This window comes from Limulus polyphemus, unplaced genomic scaffold, assembly GCF_000517525.1.
Source record: "Limulus polyphemus unplaced genomic scaffold, Limulus_polyphemus-2.1.2 Scaffold483, whole genome shotgun sequence".
In the NCBI taxonomy this organism is placed as follows: Eukaryota; Metazoa; Arthropoda; class Merostomata; order Xiphosura; family Limulidae; genus Limulus; species Limulus polyphemus.
In genome coordinates this window covers 443,318-468,705 of record NW_013666093.1, presented here as the reverse complement: position 1 = coordinate 468,705, position 25,388 = coordinate 443,318, and the positions used below count along the sequence as shown (strand labels likewise).

The window sequence follows — 25,388 nt, the reverse complement described above, 5'->3', positions numbered from 1 at the left end:
ATATTTTTCATTGATTAAGGTAGTACAAATTCACAAAAATGCATCTGTTTTAGCATGTTCATTAGCTGAAAATGTTTTTGTACAGATTATATTGGAATTAGTTTAAAATAAACTTTAAATGTGGTGCAGCAGCTATCTGGAAGTGGACTGTACAACTATCATTAAAGCAATTTAAATCTTCAACTTCAATAGTTAAAATATCTGATATCTAGCTAAATACTGCATACATTTTCACTGGATTCTGTTTCTCCTTTGCATATGACATGAGTGTCCATGATAAATAATTAAAAGGTTTCTTGAATAAAATGATGAAACCATTCAGTTATAAGAGGTCTGTTTGAAACTGTCACAATTCCATATGTAGAGAGACTTCTTTCATTGTATATGGAGATTAACTGTTAGTATAGAAGGAGGATGTCGTATTCCATCATATAATGCTTTGAAGTTACCAGAAAAAAAATGTTTTCCTTATGTAACATTAATTTTCGATATTGCTTTCCAAAATATGAAATCATAAAAATGTGAACCTTTTGTTTTGTTTAGTAGTTTTGTTTGAGATTAGAATCTCAAACAGAATTGAACTAGTGTTAAACTGCGTACTTAGTGTGTTTCTCAGATTTTATCTTGTTGTCTAGAGAATGAAAAATAAAATGCATACCTTCTTATTTTGTTATAGCACCAACCAACAAGTGTCCAGAATCTGACCTCAGGGGTTTGGAGTAATGCTGCTACAAGTCTTAGTTGGGGTTCCATTTCACCCCCTTCCAACAGTAATCCTTGGGGTGGGAGGGAGAACTCTTTAGTTGTTAGTGCTACGGGAGGTTTCTGGGATGATGCAGTCAGTATCAGTAACTCCAAGAAGTCTACAAAATCCAGGTAAATGATATCAATATTTACCAAATTTTAGGTTAATTCCAATGAGTCATAGCAGTAAATTAACCCTCTGTTCCAAAGACAAAAAAATATTTTTTTATTCATAGTTGCATTTTTTTACAGCTACTTAGTTTCCAGTTGAAGTAATAAAGATGCTAAATATTCACATAGGGAGTAATATAAAAATCACACAACACGTGGTTTTCTAAGTGGTACCTTTACAGCTGTTTGAAATGCACAGTTTTCTCATTAGTCACAATAGGATCATTTTTGTGCACTCTCCCAACCAATGACTGTAAACAAAAAAAACAACAACAAAAAAACAGTTAGTGAAATACAGAAATAGTTTAAAAAAATCATAATAAGGGCAAGTACTTACAATTATCAATTTTGCATCACACTGTATTGGAGAGAATATTTAATATTTTGTGCATGTTCATAATGATGACATTGATATTGTTTTTCATAAAAAAATAAAAGGAATCATTGGGCTTAAGTGGTTATTTAACATTTTCTCCTTAATGTTAATAATAGTTGACAAAGAAATTCCCATTTTTATACTATTTGCTTTAATCATAGCTCCATTTATTCCTGAAAGTGTTAACATTTTAGTAAATTGTTATGTCTAAGCATGATTTCATATTTGTAAAAACTTTTAAACAATCATATTTGATATTTTAACAGTGATTTGGGGGTTTCACAATTATTAGTTATTTTTCTCTACTATGTAAATCAAAATCACCATATGCTTGTTCTTGTTTATTACATTTCTGTAAAGCTGTTATATTAATTCAATTATGTCTTATTTTTTCATTTTTCATATTGCTGAGTGAGACAGTAAGTAGCATAATCGAGAAGAATTTAAGTATTGCACACGTTTTTCCTCTGTTGCAGTGAGAGTGCCTTTCCAGTCCTTGGAAATAAGAATTCTACACCAGCTGCTACTAGTATGTCCAATAAGATGAAAGCCATGCGTGCCAAGAAAGAAGAGGTAACATGTAACCTTTATAGTTGTTACGTTACTGTATTTGCACAGATAAATAATGATTAAAATCAGTTTTGTTTTAGCATTCAAATCCCTTTACAAAAGACCCAAATTCTGTAAATATGTTAACCAAAAATATGCTTCCTGTGGTAAATTGTGACAAATGTCAGAGGCTTAGGATACTGTATAAATTGAAATCTTAAAACTTCCATTTTGATTTTAAATACAAGAAGTTTCAGCACTTGCTAAATGTTTAAATTTCACTTCTACAAAATATATTTTACAACATTCATTCTTTTTTCTTTGACCAAGGTACTTTGATCACTTTTTTTTTACGTAAGAGATTAGGTAAACTACTGTATAGAATAATTCTTAGTGTAAGAAGATTTAACCCTTTTCAGTCCAGTGACATAATTTCAACCACTTCTGCATTTGGAATCATGAAAATCAATAAATGAGAATTTTAAACTATATTAGAAATAAAGATATGACATAACTGTATTCTGTGCTGATACATGTCATGCTTATAAGCTTGTCATGAAAGCCAGGCTTTGTGTATGCTTATCAACAAAATCAGTCGTAAGCCTAATAGTGTGATGTTCTAGCCCACTTGAGTAAAAAATATTTTGCAGTAAAATGGGTTGTATTGTTAAAATTAATGTGAATAGTATTTAACTCACTAAATCTTGCTTATAAAAGTTATCTCTCTTAACCTCTGAAAATTATGTACAATTATTTCAAAAGGAACCAATAGAATTAATTTATCACCTTCACATAACATAAACAAAATACAAAACCATGTTAAAGATTATTTGTAGGCATATGATCAGTTGAAGCCTGATGTAATAACCAGGCAAAGAAATATACTTTGATTAGAAATATACAATCCATATAAGAACAAAACGGAGCTCTATGGCAAACAGATTGCAAGGAAGAAAATAATTCCAGCTGTGGTACAAATAAATAAGAAGCATATACAAGGACCACAGATTTGCAGTTTTGTTTCATACTGTTAACAAGTTTTATCTACACAGGGGAACATTTCTACTCCCCAAATATAAATTACAATTGGGAGTGAGAAGAAATCTAAATCAGGGTTAGTTGTTTGGATTTTCATGTATCAAAAACAAATATTAAGAAAATATACAACAACAAACTTTAACTCTTTTAAATCCATAATTTTTTGCACATTCTGCCGGAATTATTTTCATGATTCCCTAATAATTATCACCACACCTTATAAAATTTCAATTTTCTTAATTTTGTTTTTTCCAACAGCATCAGGGAAACCATATGAAGCATTGTGTTGAGTAAATAGCCTGAAACCTCTCCCTGTTGAACATTTGGGGATAGAAGGGTGTGCAGAGAGACTGGTGGGTGGCAAAGTAGTCTCGAATGCTAAGTTGTTTGTCACTGTCCATTGATGTTGTCTTTGCAAGAAATTTCAGCAGCTCTGAGTGAGTAAAGGGAGTCCAGTTCAAATACCTCAACTGTCTCTGAGTAGACTGGTGGGTGGCAAAGTAGTCTCGAATGCTAAGTTGTTTGTCACTGTCCATTGATGTTGTCTTTGCAAGAAATTTCAGCAGCTCTGAGTGAGTAAAGGGAGTCCAGTTCAAATACTTCAACTGTCTCTGAGTAGACATTTTTTTTGCAACTTGTGCTTTGGCGTACTCGAGGATAGCGTTACTTAAATCTTCTCTAAACAGAGCTCTGAAACAGTCAAGGTGTGTTATCATTGATGTCAATGTGTACACCAGGATAATGCCTGTTCTTTGGAAAAACTCAAAGTCATTACTTGTGGCTGACCTATCTTGCAGATCTATCTCAGCCCAATCATTACCGCTGACTCTGGTAGTGGATGTAGATCTAGGAGGTGGATCAGGTCTATCTGGGGCTCCCTTTTGTGGCCTGATTGTAGTAATGCCCCCCTCTGATCAGTTTATTAAGAAGCACTGGAACTGGGTCTCGATGACTGTTCTGAATCACTTTCATCACTTGTCTCTCTTCCACAAAGTCAAATTCAAATCAAAATCACCATCGTCATCACTTCTTCCTTCATCTAACCGATTGAACAGACTCATTGCTTGCTCAGCAGTAAATCGTTTTGGTGGCTTCTTTCCACTTGCCATCTTTGTTTTACAATTGATGTAAACAAATTGTTAGACTTCACAAGAAAACACTGAAAAAATTGGTCTCAAACACAACTTGTTGATCTGATATTTGTTTCAAATCAAATGACAATGCTTCATGGAACTTCTGGTGTATTTATAAAAGGTGGATAATAACGTTGTTTAGATTGGTTTTCAGCCAAAAAGACAAAGGTTATTGGACACTGTCACCATCTGATAGGTAGTTCGGGATTTCTGACAAATGCTGGCAGTGTCAACTCAGGTTTAAGAGTTAAATCTGAACATTTCATTTGTAGTTTTATTTTGTAGATTATTTAAAGGGAAAGATCAGATAATTTTTTTACTAATGTAACTTGCCTTCATAAAAAATGAGATGCAGTACTGAAAAGGATTAAGTAAATATTAATACCAGACCGTGTTTTTATTTCACACTTGTATTCTTTTATGTCATACATTCTATCGAGTGTGTTTTATAGTAGTCGTAATGAGAATTTTCAATATAATAATGTATGAAAAATTTAGTATGTGTGGTACATTAAAAATTAATTAATAATTAATTTTTTATGTGTGACAATGTATTTCTGGTATAATGAGTTTTAAGTGAATAATGTTTCTTAGGTAATTCATTTTTAATGTTTTATTATGCAAAAAAAAGGAAGTTGGATTTTAATTTTGTTAAAGATTTGTATAGAACACAGTATTTTCATATCTATTTGTTACAATTTTGATCATATTAATTACTTGACATTGTAAACCAAAATGGAAAAAAAACTTGTGTTATTTCTTTAACCCTTCACTTGTTTATTTTTTATTATTTGATTATTTAATAGGACAACTTGAAGAAATTATTTGAAACGCACACTAAAAAGCAGACTGATGAATTTACTAGATGGTGTAATGATGCCTTGACCAGCCTTCCCTCCTCTGTTGATAGTAAGAATTTGTTGGGTTTTTTTTAGCTACTTTTGTTCCTGATGAATTTCAGATATTTTTAGTTTTTTAAGACATGATTGTAACATGACAACTTCATTTATGTTTTTATATACTAACTGTAAAGGCCCGGCATGTCCAGGTGTTTAGGGCGCTTGACTTGCATTCTGACAGTCCCAGGATCGAATCCCAGTCTCACCAAATATGCTCACCCTTTCAGCCATGGGGGCATTATAATGTGACAATTAATCCCACTATTCGTTGGTAAAAGAGTAGCTTAAGAGTTGACAGTGGGTGGTGATGACTAGCCGCATTCCTTCTAGTCTTTCATTGCTAAATTAGGGACCGTTAGCACAGATAGCCCTTATCTGGCTTTGCACGAAATTCAAAAACAAACCAACTGTAAATATAATATTATGTTTACAATTCTATTTTTAATTTTTTGTGCTCCTCTACATAATGAAGAATTGGTACATATTGTGTGATAGTTCTACAGTAACAATACTTAAGTTTCAGAAGCTAATCCTACTGAAATTTGTTGTTCACTAATATATTTATTGAATTTTATAAATAATATAAATTGAAGCTTTTTATCATGTTTTGTTGGATTTTACTTTTTAACTCATCAATAAGTTTGGTACTTTGGGGCTGTTGGTATTCAATTAAAGTAATGGTTAAATCCCACTATTTGATCAGACGTGATTGACAGCAGGTGCTGTAGAATAGTCACATGTTTCTCAATTATTTTCCACATTGGGCACCATAAAGCCAAAGGCCAGGCCTAAGCTTTTTGGGGAATATATCATTCCTGAAATACAGTTTTGCACAATCTGATCATTAGTGTAGACCACATATCAGATTTTCAAGGACCTAATGTGGTCTAAACTGTCAGTTCAAAATTAAGGATGGTTATGCACAGATAGCCCTTGTGTAGTTTTTGCACGAAATTCTGACACATAACTCTTCAATAATTAGTTATAAAGTATACAAGTAAAGAAAAAACTTTTAAAAAAGGAAGTAAATGTGGGGATGGCTGATATCAATCCTTCAAAAATAATGCAAACAAGATATTAGGGGTGATATTTGCATCATCCCTACATAATAGTAGAGGCACATAGTGCAGGAGAATATTAACAGACAAAAATAGGATAAATTAACCTCAATTGTGATTGAATAGTTATATATATATATATATTGCTATATGTTAATTCTTGCCTGTTTTACAGTGTGGAAATGATGCAAATGCCATCCCTACTATCCTGTTTGCATTGTTTTTGATGGATTGATATTAACTATTCCTACATTTACTTCCTTTTTTGAACAGTTTTTATCTTTACTTGTTTTTTTAATAAAGTGTTTCAAAAGACATAGGAAGGTTCTATTTATAACCTTCTAAATACAATGAGGTTCCAACTGTAATATTTATTGTTTATATGTAATATTGGCTGGTAATTCCTGTTTCACTCTGTACTTAAGTTTTTTTAAAGGACACCAAACTTTCTGTAGAAAAGCTAACTTCAAGGAGTAATGTTAACATCGTTTACATTAGAATTATGATATTTTTAATTACTACTAGTTATTAATAATATTTATAAAAGCAGATATTCCATTTGAAACTATCACCTCAGTGAAATTGGTTGACACCATTATTTAGGTTTTTGAGTTATGTAGTAAAAAAAGAACAAGAAATTCAAACTTTTTGCTATGATATTTATGGACATTCCCAGAACTTGTGACTCGGTCATTACAAGGATATTGTAATAAAAGGAAACACTGTACAGTATTGTAAAGTTCTGATAACCTGTTGAGGAGATATTTAAAATATTATTTTGATGAACAATCCGAGCCATCCCTGCATAGGCAGTGCTACCGCCTGCCTGATATATAAAAATAGTATATATATAAAGATGTTATGTATTAACACTTTCCCCAGTCGGAAGACTCTTGGGTGGTTAGCAGCAAGATTTTTAAAAACTATTAATAGTACCAAAGGATGTAGTAAGCTACAAAGTAAAACATTAAAATATTGTTGAAAATTGGATTATGCACAACTAAAAAACCCAATAAGACACTTTGGCTAGTATTATAACTAAATATGTATTGTAGTTATAAATTATGAGAAATCTTTTTGATTTTTCTTGATGACTAGGATCATTGAAGTTTTGATAATATCTTAAAGTACATTATTGCCAACATTCTTTTAACAAACTATACTTTTTTCTTGAAAAGGGTCTGTAGTGTCTGATGAATTATTAACATGCACACTGTTTGCTGTTTACTTGAAAGTGTCTGATGAATTATTAACATGAACACTGTTTGCTGTGTTTACATTTTCTTGAAGAGTGCCTGATGAATTATTAACATGTACACTGTTTGCCGTGTTTACTTTTTCTTTAGAAGTGCCATATTTGAATATGAACATGTGTATAAACCTAATACAAAAAGTACCAAAATGTAGTGAAAATTTCTAATTTTGGTCAAATTTTCTACTATAATTTCTAAATATGTTTGAAAAACATTAAATGGTTTGTGAGAAAAATGAGATTTTGATCGAAAATATGACTAAACCGTAACTAATATTTGCATTCAAAAGGCAAAATGTAAGTTAAAAATTACCTGAAAAAATCAGTGATAAATGAATAATATATTGTGCAGCCATCTAATACAATATTGGCAATATAGGCTTATAGATTGATTTATTCATAGTTAACATGCCAGAAATTTCTCTATTGGAATGAAAATGATAATATTACTGTTTGTTTTTTCTGTCTGTAGTTCCTACTTTCATTGCATTTTTAAAAGAAGTTGAATCTCCTTATGAAGTAAGTATAATAATTTGTGTATACATATTTCAAATATATTAATTTTTTTAACTTTATTACAAAAAAATAGTATTATGGTTTTAGACACTTAGAAAATCAATAATAATGAATCTAATTATAATATAAATTGATGAGACATTTTGCCCTATTGCTATATTTAACACTCTTGCAAAGGGTAGGTCAAAGTGCACATCACGACCTTTTACAGAGTTACGTTCAAAATGCAATTACACTACCTTATTATCAATGTATAAGAATAAACTTCATATCAAAATGTATTCATTAAATCAAATCTTAATATACAAGTTTTAAGTTCTTAATTTTATGAGGAAATATTTTAAAAATCCTCAATCTCCCCTAGTATGAGAATTGTTACATTTGTTTTCTATCTAGTTCTTCCCCTTCTCTAATTTTTTTACCACCCCCTTTCTGAGGTACAGAATTTAATGTAAATTACACATTATAATATAGATATTGATAAGGCAAAGTTTAATTTTATGCCCTTCAATCTTATTTATTTACAGAGTTATAAACTAGAAAATCGGACTCACTTTCCATGACCACCTGTCAAATCCTCTCTTTCACAAATTCCCAATAATTCTCTCTGATGTTTATTATTTATAACCAATAAAGTGGCCAAGTTTTAATCTATCAAATGACACATAATTCTATATTGTTTTAAGTACAGAGAGTATCATTAATTTCATCTTCAGTTTGAAAGTTTATCTTTTGGTGTTTAGATTGAGCAGCTAAAGGAATCAACTTAAGCCCTTCTTTGTCTTAGTTAGAAAGCCTGTAAAATTATAATAATTATAGAACATTTGCATTGTACACGTTATTATTCTATGTTTCTAAGTGCATTATTTAAGTAAATAAAAGTTATTTAGTGTATTAATACTATTATTATAAAAAAAAAGTAGGCTTAAATTTCATTGGCAACCTAAAGCAAAATATGCGCTCAAACTTAGGTACTATATTTCTTGTTTTTATGTATATTTATTCCATTTATTGTTACAAAAGTAACAAAAACGTAAAAATTATAAACTTGTTAGGTTAGATTAGTTAGGATAATGGAAAAAAATTATTCATAAGGTATGCACACAAGAAGTTTTTGCATTACATCATTCAGTATGGTAACCTGAGTTACACCTTTGCTGAGTGATTTTCAACTTGTATGGCAGGATTATTAGTTAGATACAGTTCAAAGGGCCCTAAAATAATAAAATTAACTATAAACATATGTAGCCTGTTATGAGCCTTAATATATATAGAATAAACAATTGTTGTTTTCTGTTGCAATTTGTAGTCATTCTGGAAGGAAAGAAAAGGGTAATTTAAGACTTGTTTGGTATTTTTTATGGTCATTACTAAGTCAACCAAGTCCATATAGAGTTAGGTATAAATACTGTTATTTAAAGTGAAGAAGCATTCTCAGATGACCAGTAATACACGTAAACCAAATTTCAAACTTCAAGCACTGCTAGACATAAACTATATCTCCATCTTTAAGCACTGCTAATACAAACCAAATCTCCAACTTCAACCACTGGTAACTGCAATTCCATTCTGTGCCACAAGATGAAGTGTATCAAACCACATGGCATCAACGAAGACTGAAATAAGGCAGGCATTCTACATATTTTAGAATTTTAAAAAAATTACAGATTTTCTTGGAGATCGGTGGAGACTTTCCAGCAGCCCTGCTTCTTTTGTAGGACTGGTGGACGACCGCAGTCTTCCGGAATGCTCTGTATGGACATCTTGAACAGTTCCATCTGCTTCAAACTTATCTCTGATGTGAGTAATGGTGAGTCGCGTAGGTGGATCTGTTTAAAACTACCTTCTAACTACCTTCTTTGCACTTTAGCTACTTTCTCGCACTTCCAGTAGCACTTTAGGATAAATTTCCTTTTCTCAAAGCTTAGTCTTGCTTCTGCCATTACTTCAGATCAGTTGCACCTGTAAAGAAAGAGAGTTTAAGTGAGTTGTGGGCTCTAAAAGATTCTACACTTGTCTTCTTTAATTTGAATTATAAAACTTAGATATATCTTAATAAACATTGTATTCATAATCATTCAAAGTGTGTATACATTTTTTGGGACACCCTGTAGATGTATAATGTTATGAGATTTAAGCTATTTAGACTAAACATGTGTGTTTTCTTGTTATAATTTGTAGTCATTCTAGAACAAAAAAAACATAATTTATATTCATATCCTAATTTTTTATGGTGGTTACAAGGTTAGTCAAATCAACAAAACCCGTACAGAGATACGATAATGAAAATAACAGATAAAATATAGTTTTTTCCCTAAAAAATTTTTTTATAATTATCTGGAGTTTATAAAGATTTTTCATGTGAAATTGGAAAATTTTCTGATGTATAAAAGTATTTTTAATTTTAAAATCAAAATTGTTTTGCATGTTGGATAGTCAACATTCCAAAAAAAAAGGTATAAGAAAAACATTATTTAAAAAATCTGATAAGTTGCGTATGAAAGCCTTGTAATGTTTACTGATAATCTGCAAAATTTTGTGAAGAGACACTTACTAATTTAAAAGTTACAGCATGAAAACTATAACAAGCACAAAATGTTTACGAGGTCGGTTGCTGGGACCGAGCCCGTGCCGAAAGAGTTAAGAAATTCAAATAGTTAAGATGCTATTTTTCTCTGTTATTATATTGAAATACCTTTAGCTGCTTTTCACAACTATGTAATTCAAATTCAGTAGAGTACTGTGGAAGAAATTTCAAACATCATGCCACTCCTTCATTGGGCCACATTATAGAACCTTCCATTGTAAGATCTCTCTACACAAGCATCTTGTGCAGCATCTGAGTGTCAGTCAGGTGTTGTTCCCATTTTGTGTCTAACAATGTGAAGTGATCTACCTCAACCCTCAAGATGTCTTATAAGAGACTCTCCTCAGGCTTAATTGCTGCCCCAGCGAAATGTTCCCACCAGGCAACGATGCTGAATACAAAAATGGATATAATAAAATGTAGTGAAATTTTGGGTCATGAATGCATTCCCTATTTTTTTTACCTTTAATGAGAGAAGTGATTTGGATTTATTTTTTTTCGTTACATGTTACGTTCTCCAAGAATGTATCCCTTTCATAAATCAATGGATGCCTGTAGTAGTATATTGGATGCAGAACATATCTTATACTGTTTGTTTTTTGTTAAACAGTATTGGAATAGCAAATGTTATGGAAGCATTTTTTTAAAATATATTATGTATTTAATTACATAAAAAGTAGCATATTTTTGTAAAAATCATTGTTCTGTTTAAGTACTTGATCAGAAATTGTAAATACAGATTATGAAATTGTTAAAGTGAGCCATTTGTTGGATTTTCATATATATTTTTTCATTTAGAATGCTATTTTTATATTTTATTTCTCATTAAACTTGATAGCAAATTTGACATTCAAATTCTTTCAAGATTTTTCCAAATTCAAAAATAGTATAGTAGAAATTCAATATCTGAGTATTTAACTAGTATAAGTTGAACTCTTCTTAACCATTTCCAATTCTGCTGCTTGCAAAATAGAAATTGTGTTTATAATTGAAATTTTTCAAATTTTAAAAACAGATAAATGACTATTAATTAATTACAAGTTTCAAAAATATAAGGAAGAATACACAACATTTTCTTTAAACACATTAAGTAATTTTCATTACGTTATATATTTACTTGCTGCAAAATAAAGAATTTTGTAACTATTTAGAATAATATAAGGAAGATAGTTACTGCCATTCATTATGAGTATGAGCAGAAAGCATGTTACGAGATGTTGCCTTAATGTGCATTCCAATTTCATTGAACAATTTTAAGAGAGTTACTAAACAAAGCATTTTCTCTGAAGTATACTCAAAGGAATAACTTTGTTGTTTATTATTCTTGTGTAGCCACGTAATCACTCAGTTAAAACAGCGTGAAGACTTCAACAACCTTAACCCTCAGCAACAACAGATACTTATACAACAGCTTCTAGCTCAGCAGCTATCAAGGTATGAGAAAAAAAAGTCAGAATTTGAAATTTTAGAATGTATGCTTGTTGACGTCTCTTTTTTTTATTTTCAAAAGTGAAATTTTAAGTGTAACTTTTATTTGTTAGAATGCTCTATAGGATAGATTAAAATTTAGAAGTTATAGTAATAGTTTATTTGTTAACATTATATTTAACTATTTCTGATATACTTTAATAATAACTGTTAGTTTTTTTCAGTAATACCTGACATTTGGTATTTGTCTGTATCATTACTATGTTGGTAAACAATATCAATTTGGTTTGTTTCAAACCATAAACCTTATGGTCTGTTTGGTGTAGTATTTTTTAAAATGTGCTATGCTTTCAACTTTCTTTTTTGTTTTGTTAACTCTTAAAGAATAATAATTCATTTGTGGTGAATGCTTTGTTAAAAGTTACATAAGTATTTTCTTATATTCAGAGTATAGAACCATTGGTCATACTGTTTATATATATTTAACTTTTGTTGATGCTTTAGTTTGGTATGCTTTCATGAGTCTTATCCAGTTTAGTTGTCTTTGCTAAAACCTGTCTTCAACACTGAGGTTTAATGTGGAATTAAAGAGTCCTTGTAGTGCTTATGTGGAGAAAATAATAAAAAAATGATCTTAAACAAAAAATAAGCTGTTTAATCCAATCTAACTGAAACCAAAAACTTTTGTGATCAGGAAAGGATTAAACATGTGTATATGTTAGATAAAACCAGCTTCAACTTGAAAGGTGCAATAAGTACATTAAATATTTATGTTAAAAACATGTGGATTGTTGTTTTTTTTTCATATTTAGTCTTTGTACTTGGTGGAATTATGAGACACTGACTTTTTCCTGGAGGATATGTTCTGACAGAGCTAGTTTTATTTCTGTTTCTTTTATTGAAAATAAATTGAGTATATAATAGTCACTTTTATTTCTAAATATAAAAGTTAAATAGCTGCTGTGGTTTATATTTGTACTGAAACAATAAGCCATTTGTTGTGATTTGAGTTACTTCTTCATCTAGTCATCATGGATGATAGTCATGTACTAGTTTAAGTAAAACTAAAATATAAGAGTTGAAGTTGGGTGCTGACTGCCCTAAAACCTGAATGATTTGTGTAATGTTTACATATTATGCCCTCAATGACTCTGGGGAGGGGTAGAATCTCCTGCTGCCCACTTCCCTGATAGTACTGCCTCTTGTACTCTGATTTAAATTTTCAGTCACCATTTTTCATTCTTCTAAACTTCCCTCAGGCCAACTCCTACAGGAGGGATTGTTGATGCTCCCCATATTTTGGATCCACTGTCATCTCTTCAGCTGCCACTTCTAGGGTTGGGAATTCACCCGGTGATAAAGCCTGATGGATCACCATTTTGGGGTCTTGCTACCACACCAAACTGTAAGAGTTCAACTGTCATTTTTATTTTTTCTACAGGATTCTCAAGGTTAAAATTGCAGTTTTGTAATATTCAATTTTACATTGCTTCTGTTATAATAGGTACATTTACATTTTGCTAATATATATAGTAAAAGAATAAATATTGCAATCAGTTTGTGAATAATTGTTTTTAATAAAGGAATTACTATAATGAATATTGGGAGTGCTGTCAGAACAAGTATTTATTGTGTATAAGTAAGTATTTCTACATTTCTTGTTTTATAGGTTGTTCTAATAGTGTACTTTTATTTTATATTTACTGCTACTGAACAGAAATAAGAATGTGTATGGTATGTGTATTAGTCAGCTTTTTTTATTTTTCTTAAGGCTTAAAAGAAAATGTTTTTGATTTTCATTAATAGCATCACTACCAGGAACGTGGCCATTAGGAGTTCCACCATTACAAACAGGCAGCAGTATATGGGATGTAGATACTCCAAAACAATTATCTTTAGAAGACTTACAGAGGTTGGAAAAAGAAAGAAAGGTTTGTGTTTAAAAGATTTTTAATTAATAATTTTTAGTTTTCCAAGCCTTGTTTTATTGTTCTCATATACCTTTGTACAGAATTAATTATCCATTTATAAAGTTCAATCACCTGAAGAATAAAATATCTGTATAAAAAATTCGGCAAAATGTGCGGAGGATGCACAGGTTCCAAACAAGATTGTCTGGAGCGATGAGGCTACATTTAAGTTAAATGGCTCAATTAATCGGCACAATTACACCTACTGGGCACCTCTGAACCCGCATGTTACGATTGATCACCATGTAAACTTATCAGGGGTTACGGTGTGGTGTGGATTATCAGCGTTGGGGGTAGTTGGACCATTTTTTTTTGAAAAACACAGTCACTGGTGCTGTTTATCTGAACTTGCTGCAGGAATCCGTCATGCCATGCATTCGAGAGCAATTTGGAGATGAGTTTTATTTCCAGCAAGATGGAGCACCTCCCCACTACCATTGTGATGTGAGGGCCTATCTTGACGAAAATCTGCCGAACAGATGGATTGGGTGAAGGGGTAGCATTGAATTTCCCCCACATTCACCAGACCTCACACCACTAGACTTTTTTTTATGAGGATACCTCAAAGATAAGGTTTTATAGCACAAAACCTGCAACAATCAATGAGTTGAAAGCAGCAATTGAAAGAGAATGTGTCAAAATACCAAATGAAATGATTCGTGATGTTTGCAATTCCATCTGTCATCGTTATTAGCAGTGCCTGGACCAGAACGGTCATCAGTTCGAACACCTGCGATAACTCAAAATATTCTACACTTGTCTTCTTTAACTTGGGTTATAGAACTCAGATATATCTTAATAAACATTGTATTTATAATCATTCAAAATGTGTATACATTTTTTGGGACACCCTTGTATAAGACAAGAATTTCTCAATATGTACGCTAGGGCAGTTTGTGATAGATCAGTAGAAAAGCCAGCAAAAGGTGTCTCACGTGATTATTTTAATTTAGGTCTACCACTGCCTTTATCAACAGGGATTAAAGAATGTAACGACGTCATAGATAGGAGCAGCGTATTACTGTACTATAAATTATGTTAAGCATTTTACGATTTATTCAAGAAATTATGGGTATTAATGATGCAATGTTAAATTAAAGATAATTTTGCAATATACTGGAGAAGATAGCCCACGGTTTCTTTCTGAAATTACATTCAGTCACTGGACTGGGTTTATAGTATTTCCGAAGTCTGCATTGCTTTGAAGTGCTCGATTACAGTGTTTTAAAATTGTCAAAGAGCTTTTATTTTAATCTCACTGTTGAAGTTAATATAACTGGAGTCATCTTGTAGGATGTTTTTCTGTTTTGACACGACAGGAATCCTGGATAATGCATTTAGTTCTTTAAGTTCATGAGAATACATTTACTTTTTGAATAGAAGTGATCTGGAAAACTGATGAGTTGAAATTAACAGGCATTCGGTGATTAATAAATACTGAAACTAAGTTTAACTTGATCACAAAACGAAGATAAATGGTTTAAAAACTCATTAAGCATTCGAATAAAGGAAATTAAAAGGAAATTTGAAGTTCATTAATAAAACCAGTATTTTAAGGGCTTCGTCATACCTATATATATTATCATCGTTCAGGTAATTTTATTCTGATGTACTCTGATTGTCAGAAAACCTGCTTGTTCTAGTTATTTTCTAAATCATTTCGTTTATGGAAGTTTTCTTCTATCTTAGAAAGCACATTTTACGCCAGGCAAGACACAAATTAGTGGAAAGAATAGGTTTATGAGCGTTATATTTTATTCTCTTGGCTCTAAACTTAAAAATGTTTTCCGTAAAATTTAATCCTAAAACAAAATTAGTATCATTTAAGTTGGAAAGTTTTAAATACTCATGGAATTTTCTTTGCATGTTTTTTTCTTCAATACTTGGACCATGATCACTACTGTTTGACTTTCAAATCATATGCTTCAAGAATGCACATGCTTACTGAAAATTTGGTAATGTTAGGTGTATGTTATATATCACGTTTAACCTCAGAATATCATTATATAGTATCGTTATATAATATCATTAGGGCCATCTAATGATAAGATTTTCAGTTTACAGTAAATTTAATAAAATTATTTGGTGCTAAGTTCATTCTCCAGTTTTCCAGCAAAACGTAGAATTAAACACATTTTAGTTATATTTCTAAAAACCGAAAAGTCGAAAATATTTTTGTTCAGCTTGACTCGTTAAATTCCTATTTAATGGTTATTTTGGGATCCTAATTATGTTCATGTTCATTGCAATAATGAAACTAGAAAAGGGTTTGATCAACTGATCGCCTCTGTCAGAAAAGATTGTAGGTGGAAGAAAAAAGAAACAATATTACGTCTGTAATTCAAAATTGTGTTTATTATATTAACTTCCGATCAGAACAAACTACCTACTTAGAACACAGCTAAAAAACAACAACAACTGGTAATGAGTATAGCTGATTAAATATACTGTTCTTACTTATAAAGATTAGAATGCTTTGTTTCATTAATTTGGTACCCTAGCTGTTAACAATATTCAATTCGGCACCCTTACTGTTAACATTTTCAGCCGTAATATTCAGGGTTATTACTTACCATTTATCAGTGAATAAACTAACACAACGTAAATCACAAAGTGAAAATTTGATTTTAGTAAATGTTCCCTCACGCACACATACTTAGTCACTCTACACTAAACCAGAATGTATTCTTTGTCAAATCTAGTTCCTTAACAAAATTTTAAACAAGACATCTTTGTTATTTATTTTAAAGAAAACAAATAACAAAGATGTCTTGTTTAAAATTTTGAATTTTACGAATTTGAGCCGACTGGGTATACTGACAGGAATCATCTATAGAAGTTCTTAGTGTGAAGCATTAAAAAGTATTTTTAAAGTGGAGAAGTTTAGAACACAAAACGAGTGAGTGGTGGTAACTATCACGTTACTTTGCAGATGGAAGATCAAAGAGAGAGTGTATTGTGGTTTAGAAATATAAGATTCATTATGTCAGTAGACTTTTTATTTGCTTGCTATCCTCAGTACCCCGTGGCTCATTTGTAATCTTTCCACGTGCAGAAAAGAACAGTTTAACACAGTCTTGAATAATTCAAATAAAACAACAGAACAAAATTACATTTTGGGTTTGATCCTTCCGAACACATTTTTTCATATTTAAGCATCTTGTTTCTTCTCATACCCACGAGGAAAACACGCATTTGCAATGGTAGTTTATTAACAGATAAACATTTATTAACTATGATTAAGAAAATTAATTGTTGTTGTTTAAAACAATAACTATGTATTATCATAACGAAGAGAATGTAAGTTTTACAATATAGATACGTAGGAACAAAACTTAAGCAAACAAAGAATATTTTGTACTAATATTTGATTGCAATTCCTTGTGGTATGAGCGATGGTTGTTGGATATGCGTGTACCGTAGCCGTCACAGATGTAGCCCGTCACAGATGTAGCCCGTCACAGATGTAGCCCATCACAGATGTAGCCCGTCACAGATGTAGCCCGAAAACTGTCATCCAAACAAAACATGAAGATAGAACAATGCTTTGTACATGGTCTTATCCCATCAAATAAAAATAGTATCGAGACCTATGGAGCCATGTTTACTCTAAATGAAGGGTGGGTGTTAAATGAGAAATATTAATTACTATGAAAGCAAAAATAACCCATGATACGTAATCTTTGGCATTTCCTCCTGCTTTTAATATGAAACCTCTTGTTTCAACATAGTAATTTAGTGACTTCTGAGAAAAAATATATTTCAAATTAAAGTAACAAAATATTACTGCGGTATGAATAGTAGTTTCTTGTCACAATAACGAAACAACGAAACACCAGACATATAACATCTTAGATCGCTTTTACAGATCTCAGGAGCTTAATCAACTACCGTAGCCACATTTTTTCATACCCGAACAATCTGAGCTTATAGATCACAAAGCCGTTCAGTCTTATTGAACAATTTTACATTTTCAAACCACAGAGTTAGTACGATAACTTCACAGGTTCCAGATGTCCAAGCTTTACAACACACTTTATGTTATATAACAAAAATTTTGTGTACAACTTGATCTTACAACTTTTTGTTATCACAACACTGTGTTAACTCTCATATTTTACAATTTTTGTTATAAAGATATTGTATTAACAGTGATCGTCCAAAGTTTTATTATCAAAACAGTCTATTACAATTTTGAGTTTACAACTCTTTGTCTCAAAATTAAAATTATATTAATGGCGTTAACTTACCCTCGTTCTTTCTGACAGAAATCTATGCCCCTTGTTTAACACCCCATAACTTTTCTTTCTAAATACTGTGTTAGTTACTTACTTTCATCTATTGTTATTACCAAAACACCATACTAATAATATATCCTAAGACCTTTTTATAGTTACAGCCAGTGCATTAGAAATACTAATTCACAACTTTTGTTTGATTGTAAAAATACTTTCAAATGTTTGACTATGACAAGTTTTATACTATAAAAAAAAGATTACATACCCAATCTTAAAAATAAAAAGTTTCAATACGTTTCTACGAGAAAGTTTTATCCATAAACGTGTGAGATGAGGCTTTTAATGATGTTTTTTCTGTATAAACAATAATAAAATTTTATTTTTTAATTGAAATAACTTCGAGTAAAAAAACTTTTACAATGATTTATATTTATATTCTTAGATAGAGTCGGATATATGATTCTACCTTGTTAACCTTTTACATGGATTCACCAATAGAGTAGTGAGGTCAATTCAATAATTCAACCGTAGAGTAGTGAGATCAACTCATCTATTAAACAATAGAGTATTGAGGACAATTCAAGAATTCAATAATAAAGTATTGAGGTCAATTCAATAATTCAACAATAGAGTAGTGAGATCAACTCATCTATTAAACAATAGGGTATTGAGGACAATTCAAGAATTCAATAATAAAGTAGTAAGGTCAAATCATGGATTCAACAACAGAGTATTGAGGTCAATTCAATAATTCAACAATAGAATATTGAGGACAATTCAAGAATTCAATAATAGAGTAGTGAGGTAAATTCAACAATTCAAAGATAACGTAATGAGACCAATTTAAGGATTCAACGATGATGTAATGAAATCAATTTAAAAATTCAATGATGACGTAATGAAACCAATTTAAGAATTAAATGATGACGTAGTGAAGTCCATTTAAAGAATCAACTTTTGTATGAGGATGATGTAACGAGTTTTAACAAAGCATTTAGTTAAAGCAACATTTGTGTTATTTCATACGGGGGTTTAGTCTATTCAGGAAACACTAGATATTAAATTAAAAAGTACTTTAAAAATCTGTTATTTTTCAATAAAGTTTAGCCTATGAAAGTTACTACAATTCATCATGTCAGCAGGAGCTTGAATAGCGTCGAGACACCTTTATACAGACAAATGGATTCCTTACATATATGATTTTTCTTCTGCAATTGATACACTCGGACTAATAACAAATGATTTTAACAATTAATGTAGTCTTCAGGAGATTACTTATGGCGTGATATAAGGTTGTTGTTCCTTCGATTTCTACAAAATGTGTAGTATTTTGAAATAATTTCGTGTTAATACGAATCAAGTTTGATATAATTTTATACGAATAAATATTATTTTTATAGAAAAAGGGAGCTGTAGTAATAAACACCATTATTAACAATTTCTAACGTTTGATAATTGCTGCGAGTGCGTAACTTGTCAGTTTACTTCATCTATACACATGACGACATTACTTTTATTTTATTCCAGCAGAACTACAGAAAGGCTATTGTGCTTAGCATTCCATAATTAGTCAACAGGAGCCACTATCAGCTCTTCGATCTACTCTTGTATAACCGAATAATGGGATTTGATCCTCACTCTTATAACGCACCTACAGCTCCAAAATGCGGGGCAAATTTGTTTTTTAACTAGTCAACTATAAGCACAACCTGTTCGCGACTGCATTGAATAGCTGTTTTAAAGGAACAATCTATATAGTATCAGAACAGATTGGTTGTGAATTCTAGTTCACGAAACTTTGAAAAAAAAATGCCAGGAAACGCTTGTCTTATTGAGGTTAACATGCTTAACATGGACAAACAACCACTACTTACAGTTTCCTTCTACATATATTTGTTATCAATTCTAAATTAAATTTGTACTCAGACTTTAACAAAAGTTTATGAACAAGATACAAATGCGTTAAGGATAGCAATCAAACTGAATATTAGGCCTTTATATGTTAAGAATTAAAATTCGGCAGTTGCAAAGCGAATTTTATGAATACCAAAGATTTAATTGTAAGAAACAAAATTGGCTTTTCGAGGGTTTTTACGTTACGAAACAAGCGGAGCTACGTTAGGGACTTTGCTTTCCTTATAAGTACCAAAGTTAAGAGTAAGAAAATTATGGGAATTTCGAGAAAATTGTTTAAAAAACATTGACTTAATGATAGAAAATTTCCGAAGTTTCTGCAAATTGTTGACCAGATAAGGCCAAGCTTAGGAAAAAAAGAAATATAAATCTTTATAATTTTCCAGAGATAATTAGATATTTAGGTACATTCTTCAGTGGTTTGAAAGCATAAAATGAAATTAAAGATGGGTGGACTTATTCAGTTGAAGTCTATTGGGCTTTAAAATGTCAAAGGCATAATTTGTTGTTTTAAAAACTCAAGAGAACTTTGAGAGATTGCCTTCCGTGACTATTATATTCTACCGAGTATGACCTTGATCATTATAAATTGATCTTAAGAAGCCCTGCCCAACACAGAACTTCTTATTGTCGCCAATAGAAGGCGGAACTTCGGAGAAAACCTTTCAGTAATCACCATTGGATACATTACAGAAATGCCCCTTAATTTCGCAAGGCCTCAACTAGGAATTCAAGTTTAAAGCAAAGGCCCAAGGAAAGTGTGTTTAAGGTGATTACTGAAGGGCCTCAAAGTAGAAGTGCAACAGCTGATATTGTATTACCTGAATTTTACTTGCTTAGTGCAGACGTGACCAGCATAAGGTAATTTGTTAATCACTTTTATTCTTCTTACAAGTTAAGGTTAATCTTGGAATCTGTTTGTATTTTTATTATTTTCACTATGGATATCTTAGAATAAAATATATACTCTGGAGTCTCAGAAATATAATTGAAAGCATAAAATTATTGTTTCTTCAAAATAATGATACGAATTTTTCTTTTTAAATTTCTAAACTTACTATTGCACACTTTTACGAGAGAAATTAAAATAACGTTGTTGATACAACAAGAAAGTAATAATCTATATCTCTCTCAAGAGATTTCACAATAGAAAATAGACTGACATATTTTACCACCTTGAGCTAAGTCTGCAGGGAAGAGACTAAAAATATGTTACAGCAAAAGTTATGAGTAAAGATTAAGGAAGAAAAAACAACAACAGGTAACTGGCAAAATAATATTTTTGTTGAACAAACAAGTGCATATTAACTCCGCGGGAATCATAAACGCTGGAGGACATCTCAGGTGCGTAATACCAGATCTGTTTCACCTAATTACTATAAGTTCTGTTTCTCTTGAACGTCAAGAGGCACAGCGGAGATATTTCGTTGTGCAACATATTTACCATGAAACAAACATATATTGTGATTACGGCTAATTATATTGTTAATGGTTGAAACATGCATTATAATCTTTATAAGTAAGAAAAGTATACTTAATTAGCTATACTCATTACCAGTTTGATTTTTAATTTCGCTTTAAATAGGTAGCTTGCTTTGGAAATTTATATTAATATGTTTTATGGTTTATATTACAGTAGTTATTCACACGTTTTGCTAAAATTTTATCCACACAAACAAATCTGTGAGTTTGGTAAACCAGGATTAATTTATTTTGGAGGGTAACTTCCACAAACGCAGAAATTGGGACACCAGTTCCGAAACACTCTAGGACAAAACTTTATGTAATCAAACCTCTACACGAATCTTATATTCAATATAAATTGAACACCCTTAGAAAAAACGTTGGTTATGGTGGAACAACGGTAAGTTTACGGACTTACAATGCTAAAACCAGGGGTTCGATTCCCAGTGGTGGACACAGCCGGTAGCCCAATGTGGATTTGCTCTGAAGCATACAAACGTGCTTCATAGAGTTGATATAATCTTTGAAGATCTCGCGATAAAACGTTGCTAAAAACCATCAACTCTAAGAACAGTATCGTTGTGGGATCAATAATTTAAAATAATAACAAGGTTTATAACATTGAATATTTCGTAATGAAAAGTTTCTTAATCAGTCGACTACAGAAGTGATTGATAAAACAATGTTTTTCTACTCAGATTTACACACGAAAGCTTCTTTCATGATTCCAAAAAAAACAAACGTTTAAGCAAATAATACTAAAAAAATCGAGGTGTACCAGCGTGATAAATGAACATTTTAGAAGTTTTCATATATCTTAGCTACTTTGCTAAGGCGTGTTCCTGCTTGCCCCAAATCTATATGGATCTCTATAAAATTTGGTAGGAATGTAAAAATATTTTGTTAGATATACAAATGTGTATATATTTCAGCATTTAGGAGTTTTTGATGAAGGTTATCTAGATTAGGGCAGGATGTATGAGCCAATCTTATATCGATGCAAATGAGATTTAGTAGGAGTTATGCGTGTATATACATGTGTGTGTGTGTTTGTGCATCTATGTATATATTTAACTTTTAGTAATTCTTGATCAAGGTTATGTGGATTAGGACAGGAGGGTTCCAAATTTTCTTGATTCAAGGTCCCTATTACAATAGGCATCTACTCCCTCTACCTTTGGACTTTCATATATAAAGTACATTAGGTTATTGTTACCTATTAGGCTTTCTTTACAATCACCCCCTTCATCTGTTGTTATGTAAATCCCGTTAGCGAGGACGCTTTTCAAATATCACAATCATTTGGAAAGGAGTATTTCTGTATGTGTTGTTGTCTCCTGAAACTATATATCACAACCCTCAGGGATACCCTGAATTAGAATCTACTGAGATTAGTACTTCTGGATGTTAAAGATTGTTTCTGCGCTTGAGAAAAGCTGTATTTAATATCTGCTTTATATCAGTATTTTGCTGGCTCTTCAAATATAAACTCCCCTAAATATAACTAGAAAGTAAATGTGGTGTTCCAAAGATACGAGTTTTAAACTGTAATATGTGCTAATGAATCAGTGCATATATTTTGATACCATCGAAGACACTAAAAATGCAGTGTGTTAGTTTTTAGTAATGTTGTCAGTTAATAATATTTTATTCGGAATGGATAAATTAATAACACAAAAAGATAAACTTTATATGCAAAGTTTCGTCTTGTTTACTGTAGAATTATCTGACATCAAATAATAAACACACATTTTTAAAACTTAACATAAAATGCAAGCACGATTTTTTTATTTATACGGCATCACCAGACAACACCCAATAACTAACACATTGTTACACTACAAGTAACATATCGTTGAGTTTACTGTAGTCTTATCAATCAAACATCCAATAACAAACATAAATTTTTTAAACATAAAATGTATGCAACGTTTCGTCGTGTTTACTACAGCGTCATCAGGTAATACAGAAACATATGTATTAAAACATTTTAAGCCATTAATAAAAAATTATTTTTTTCTGTATTAGGTGAAGAATGATGTTTTAATTTTTTACCGTTATTCACTTTCGCTTACTGGTGCAGTCTTGTATACAGTAAAGTGTTTGAATGTGTTTTAACCATTATAAATACACATCTTTAACTTGAAATTAAGATATTTCTAATTAAGAGCTCTGTTACGTTTACTGACGATATTTCATATTATGTTATTCATATAATATTTATAAACATTAACTTTTACATAATAAACGGCCAGATCTGGAGTAAAAGACTCCGTATGGTTCAGGATAGCCGTCCCTAAAATTACCAGCACTCGTGACCTGAAGCGGCGTGTACTTACGGAATAATGGGATTGACTATTAATGCGTGTTTGGTAGCACCACGTTTCGAACCCGAGATCCTCGGCAATCCAGTCCATTACGATAAACACTAGGTCACGCTCAGACCTTCTCACTTGTGTTATTCAAGAATGAGTTTCACGATTATTTTTCTCAATATTGAAATATTTGTCTCTGACGTTGCTCATGGAATGATATTAGGTATTAAATACTAAAGTTAATACATTTTAATAAACAGCAAAAAAAATTAATATATGACACTTAATATTTTGGGAAATGGTAGACAGTCGTAAGCCTAACAGTCACACAAAAATAATTCTATAAAAAATTAAATAATACAAAATAAAACCCCTTTCGCGTAAACACAAGGAATAGAATGGGCTCCAAAGAAACTTTCTAGATTTGAGGCGTAGTTCAAGTAATATATTTCTTTATAAGATGTTTCTCGTATGACTTTCTCTGACGCAACGCTTTGGTCATTATTGTCACGCACAGTGAAGGTAGACATTCTAGTTTCATAAATATGAATCGAATACAATGTAGGAATCTATTTTGAACCATATTATTGCGCCATCTAGTGGCTACAAATAAAAATGTTATACCCTGGTTTTATACTAAACTACATATCTAAATAATATATTATGGGAGAAACCATTAATAATATGAGATTTCACTATGAATGTACAAATAAGGTGAAAATTTAACGCAATGAAAAATATAACTAAAATGCGACAATGAGCGCATTCAGTGTGAAGGGGTAAACTTAGTGTTAAAGTTCCTTGAATTAGTTTTATTAAGCATTTACTATATATATATAAAGTTTAATGGTATAATTTCAAAATGATCTATTTATCCATTCATATTCTTAAAAAAAATAATACATATGTAAGTAGCACGACCTCAACGCGAACTTTCTTTAAACGTATTGTATTATTTCTCTCGAATAACATAGAAATCATACTAGTTCGTAATTAAAATACATAATTAAACATTATATGTTTTCAAAATTTTCAAATGAACGTATTCTTATAACAAGTTTTAAGCATTGTATTTGACAGAATTAGACATTTGTGTGGTACTACGTAAACATGATCCCTATACTTGACTAAATGTTCTAATGTACATTATTTTATAAAAAGCCTCAGATGGTAGCTTACATTTTTTGAGTATTAATAATAATTATATACTCTAACTTCAAATGATATATGTAGAGTATTTTCTAAACTCTTGTAAAAAACGTCAGTCACGTATTTCGGATCATAATCATATATAGTGTAATCTGACATAATACCATAATAAACTAGTTTCCATCCGAAAAATCATTTATATTGGATCATAATCACCTAAAATGTAATCTGACATAATAGCTATAATAATCTAGTTTTCATCCGAAGAGTCACGCATTTTGGAACATAATCACCTATAGTGTAATCTGACATAATAGCTACAATAGACTACTTTTCACCTCAAGAGTCATAAATACTGGGTCACAATCACCTAAATGTGATCTTACATAATAGCTATAATAGACTACTTTTCACCTTAAGAGTCATAAATATTGGGTCACAATCACCTAAGTGTGATCTGACATAATAGCTATAATAGACTACTTTTCACCTTAAGAGTCATAAATATTGGGTCAGAATCACCTAAATGTGATCTTACATAATAGCTATAATAGACTACTTTTCACCTTAAGAGTCATAAATATTGG

General features: G+C 31.1%; 1 protein-coding gene across 1 annotated transcript in view; it reads left to right on the top strand.

Annotated features, from left to right (window-relative positions):
- LOC106458545 (GRB10-interacting GYF protein 2-like) overlaps nt 1–25,388 on the top strand; it is a 104,191-nt gene that overhangs the window by 74,361 nt on the left and 4,442 nt on the right. The window contains exons 27-30 of the mRNA XM_022384785.1: nt 677–876; nt 1,768–1,864; nt 4,818–4,920; nt 7,693–7,739. Coding sequence (XP_022240493.1) covers nt 677–876; nt 1,768–1,864; nt 4,818–4,920; nt 7,693–7,739 — 447 coding nt within the window. The remainder of the gene's footprint in view (nt 1–676; nt 877–1,767; nt 1,865–4,817; nt 4,921–7,692; nt 7,740–25,388) is intronic.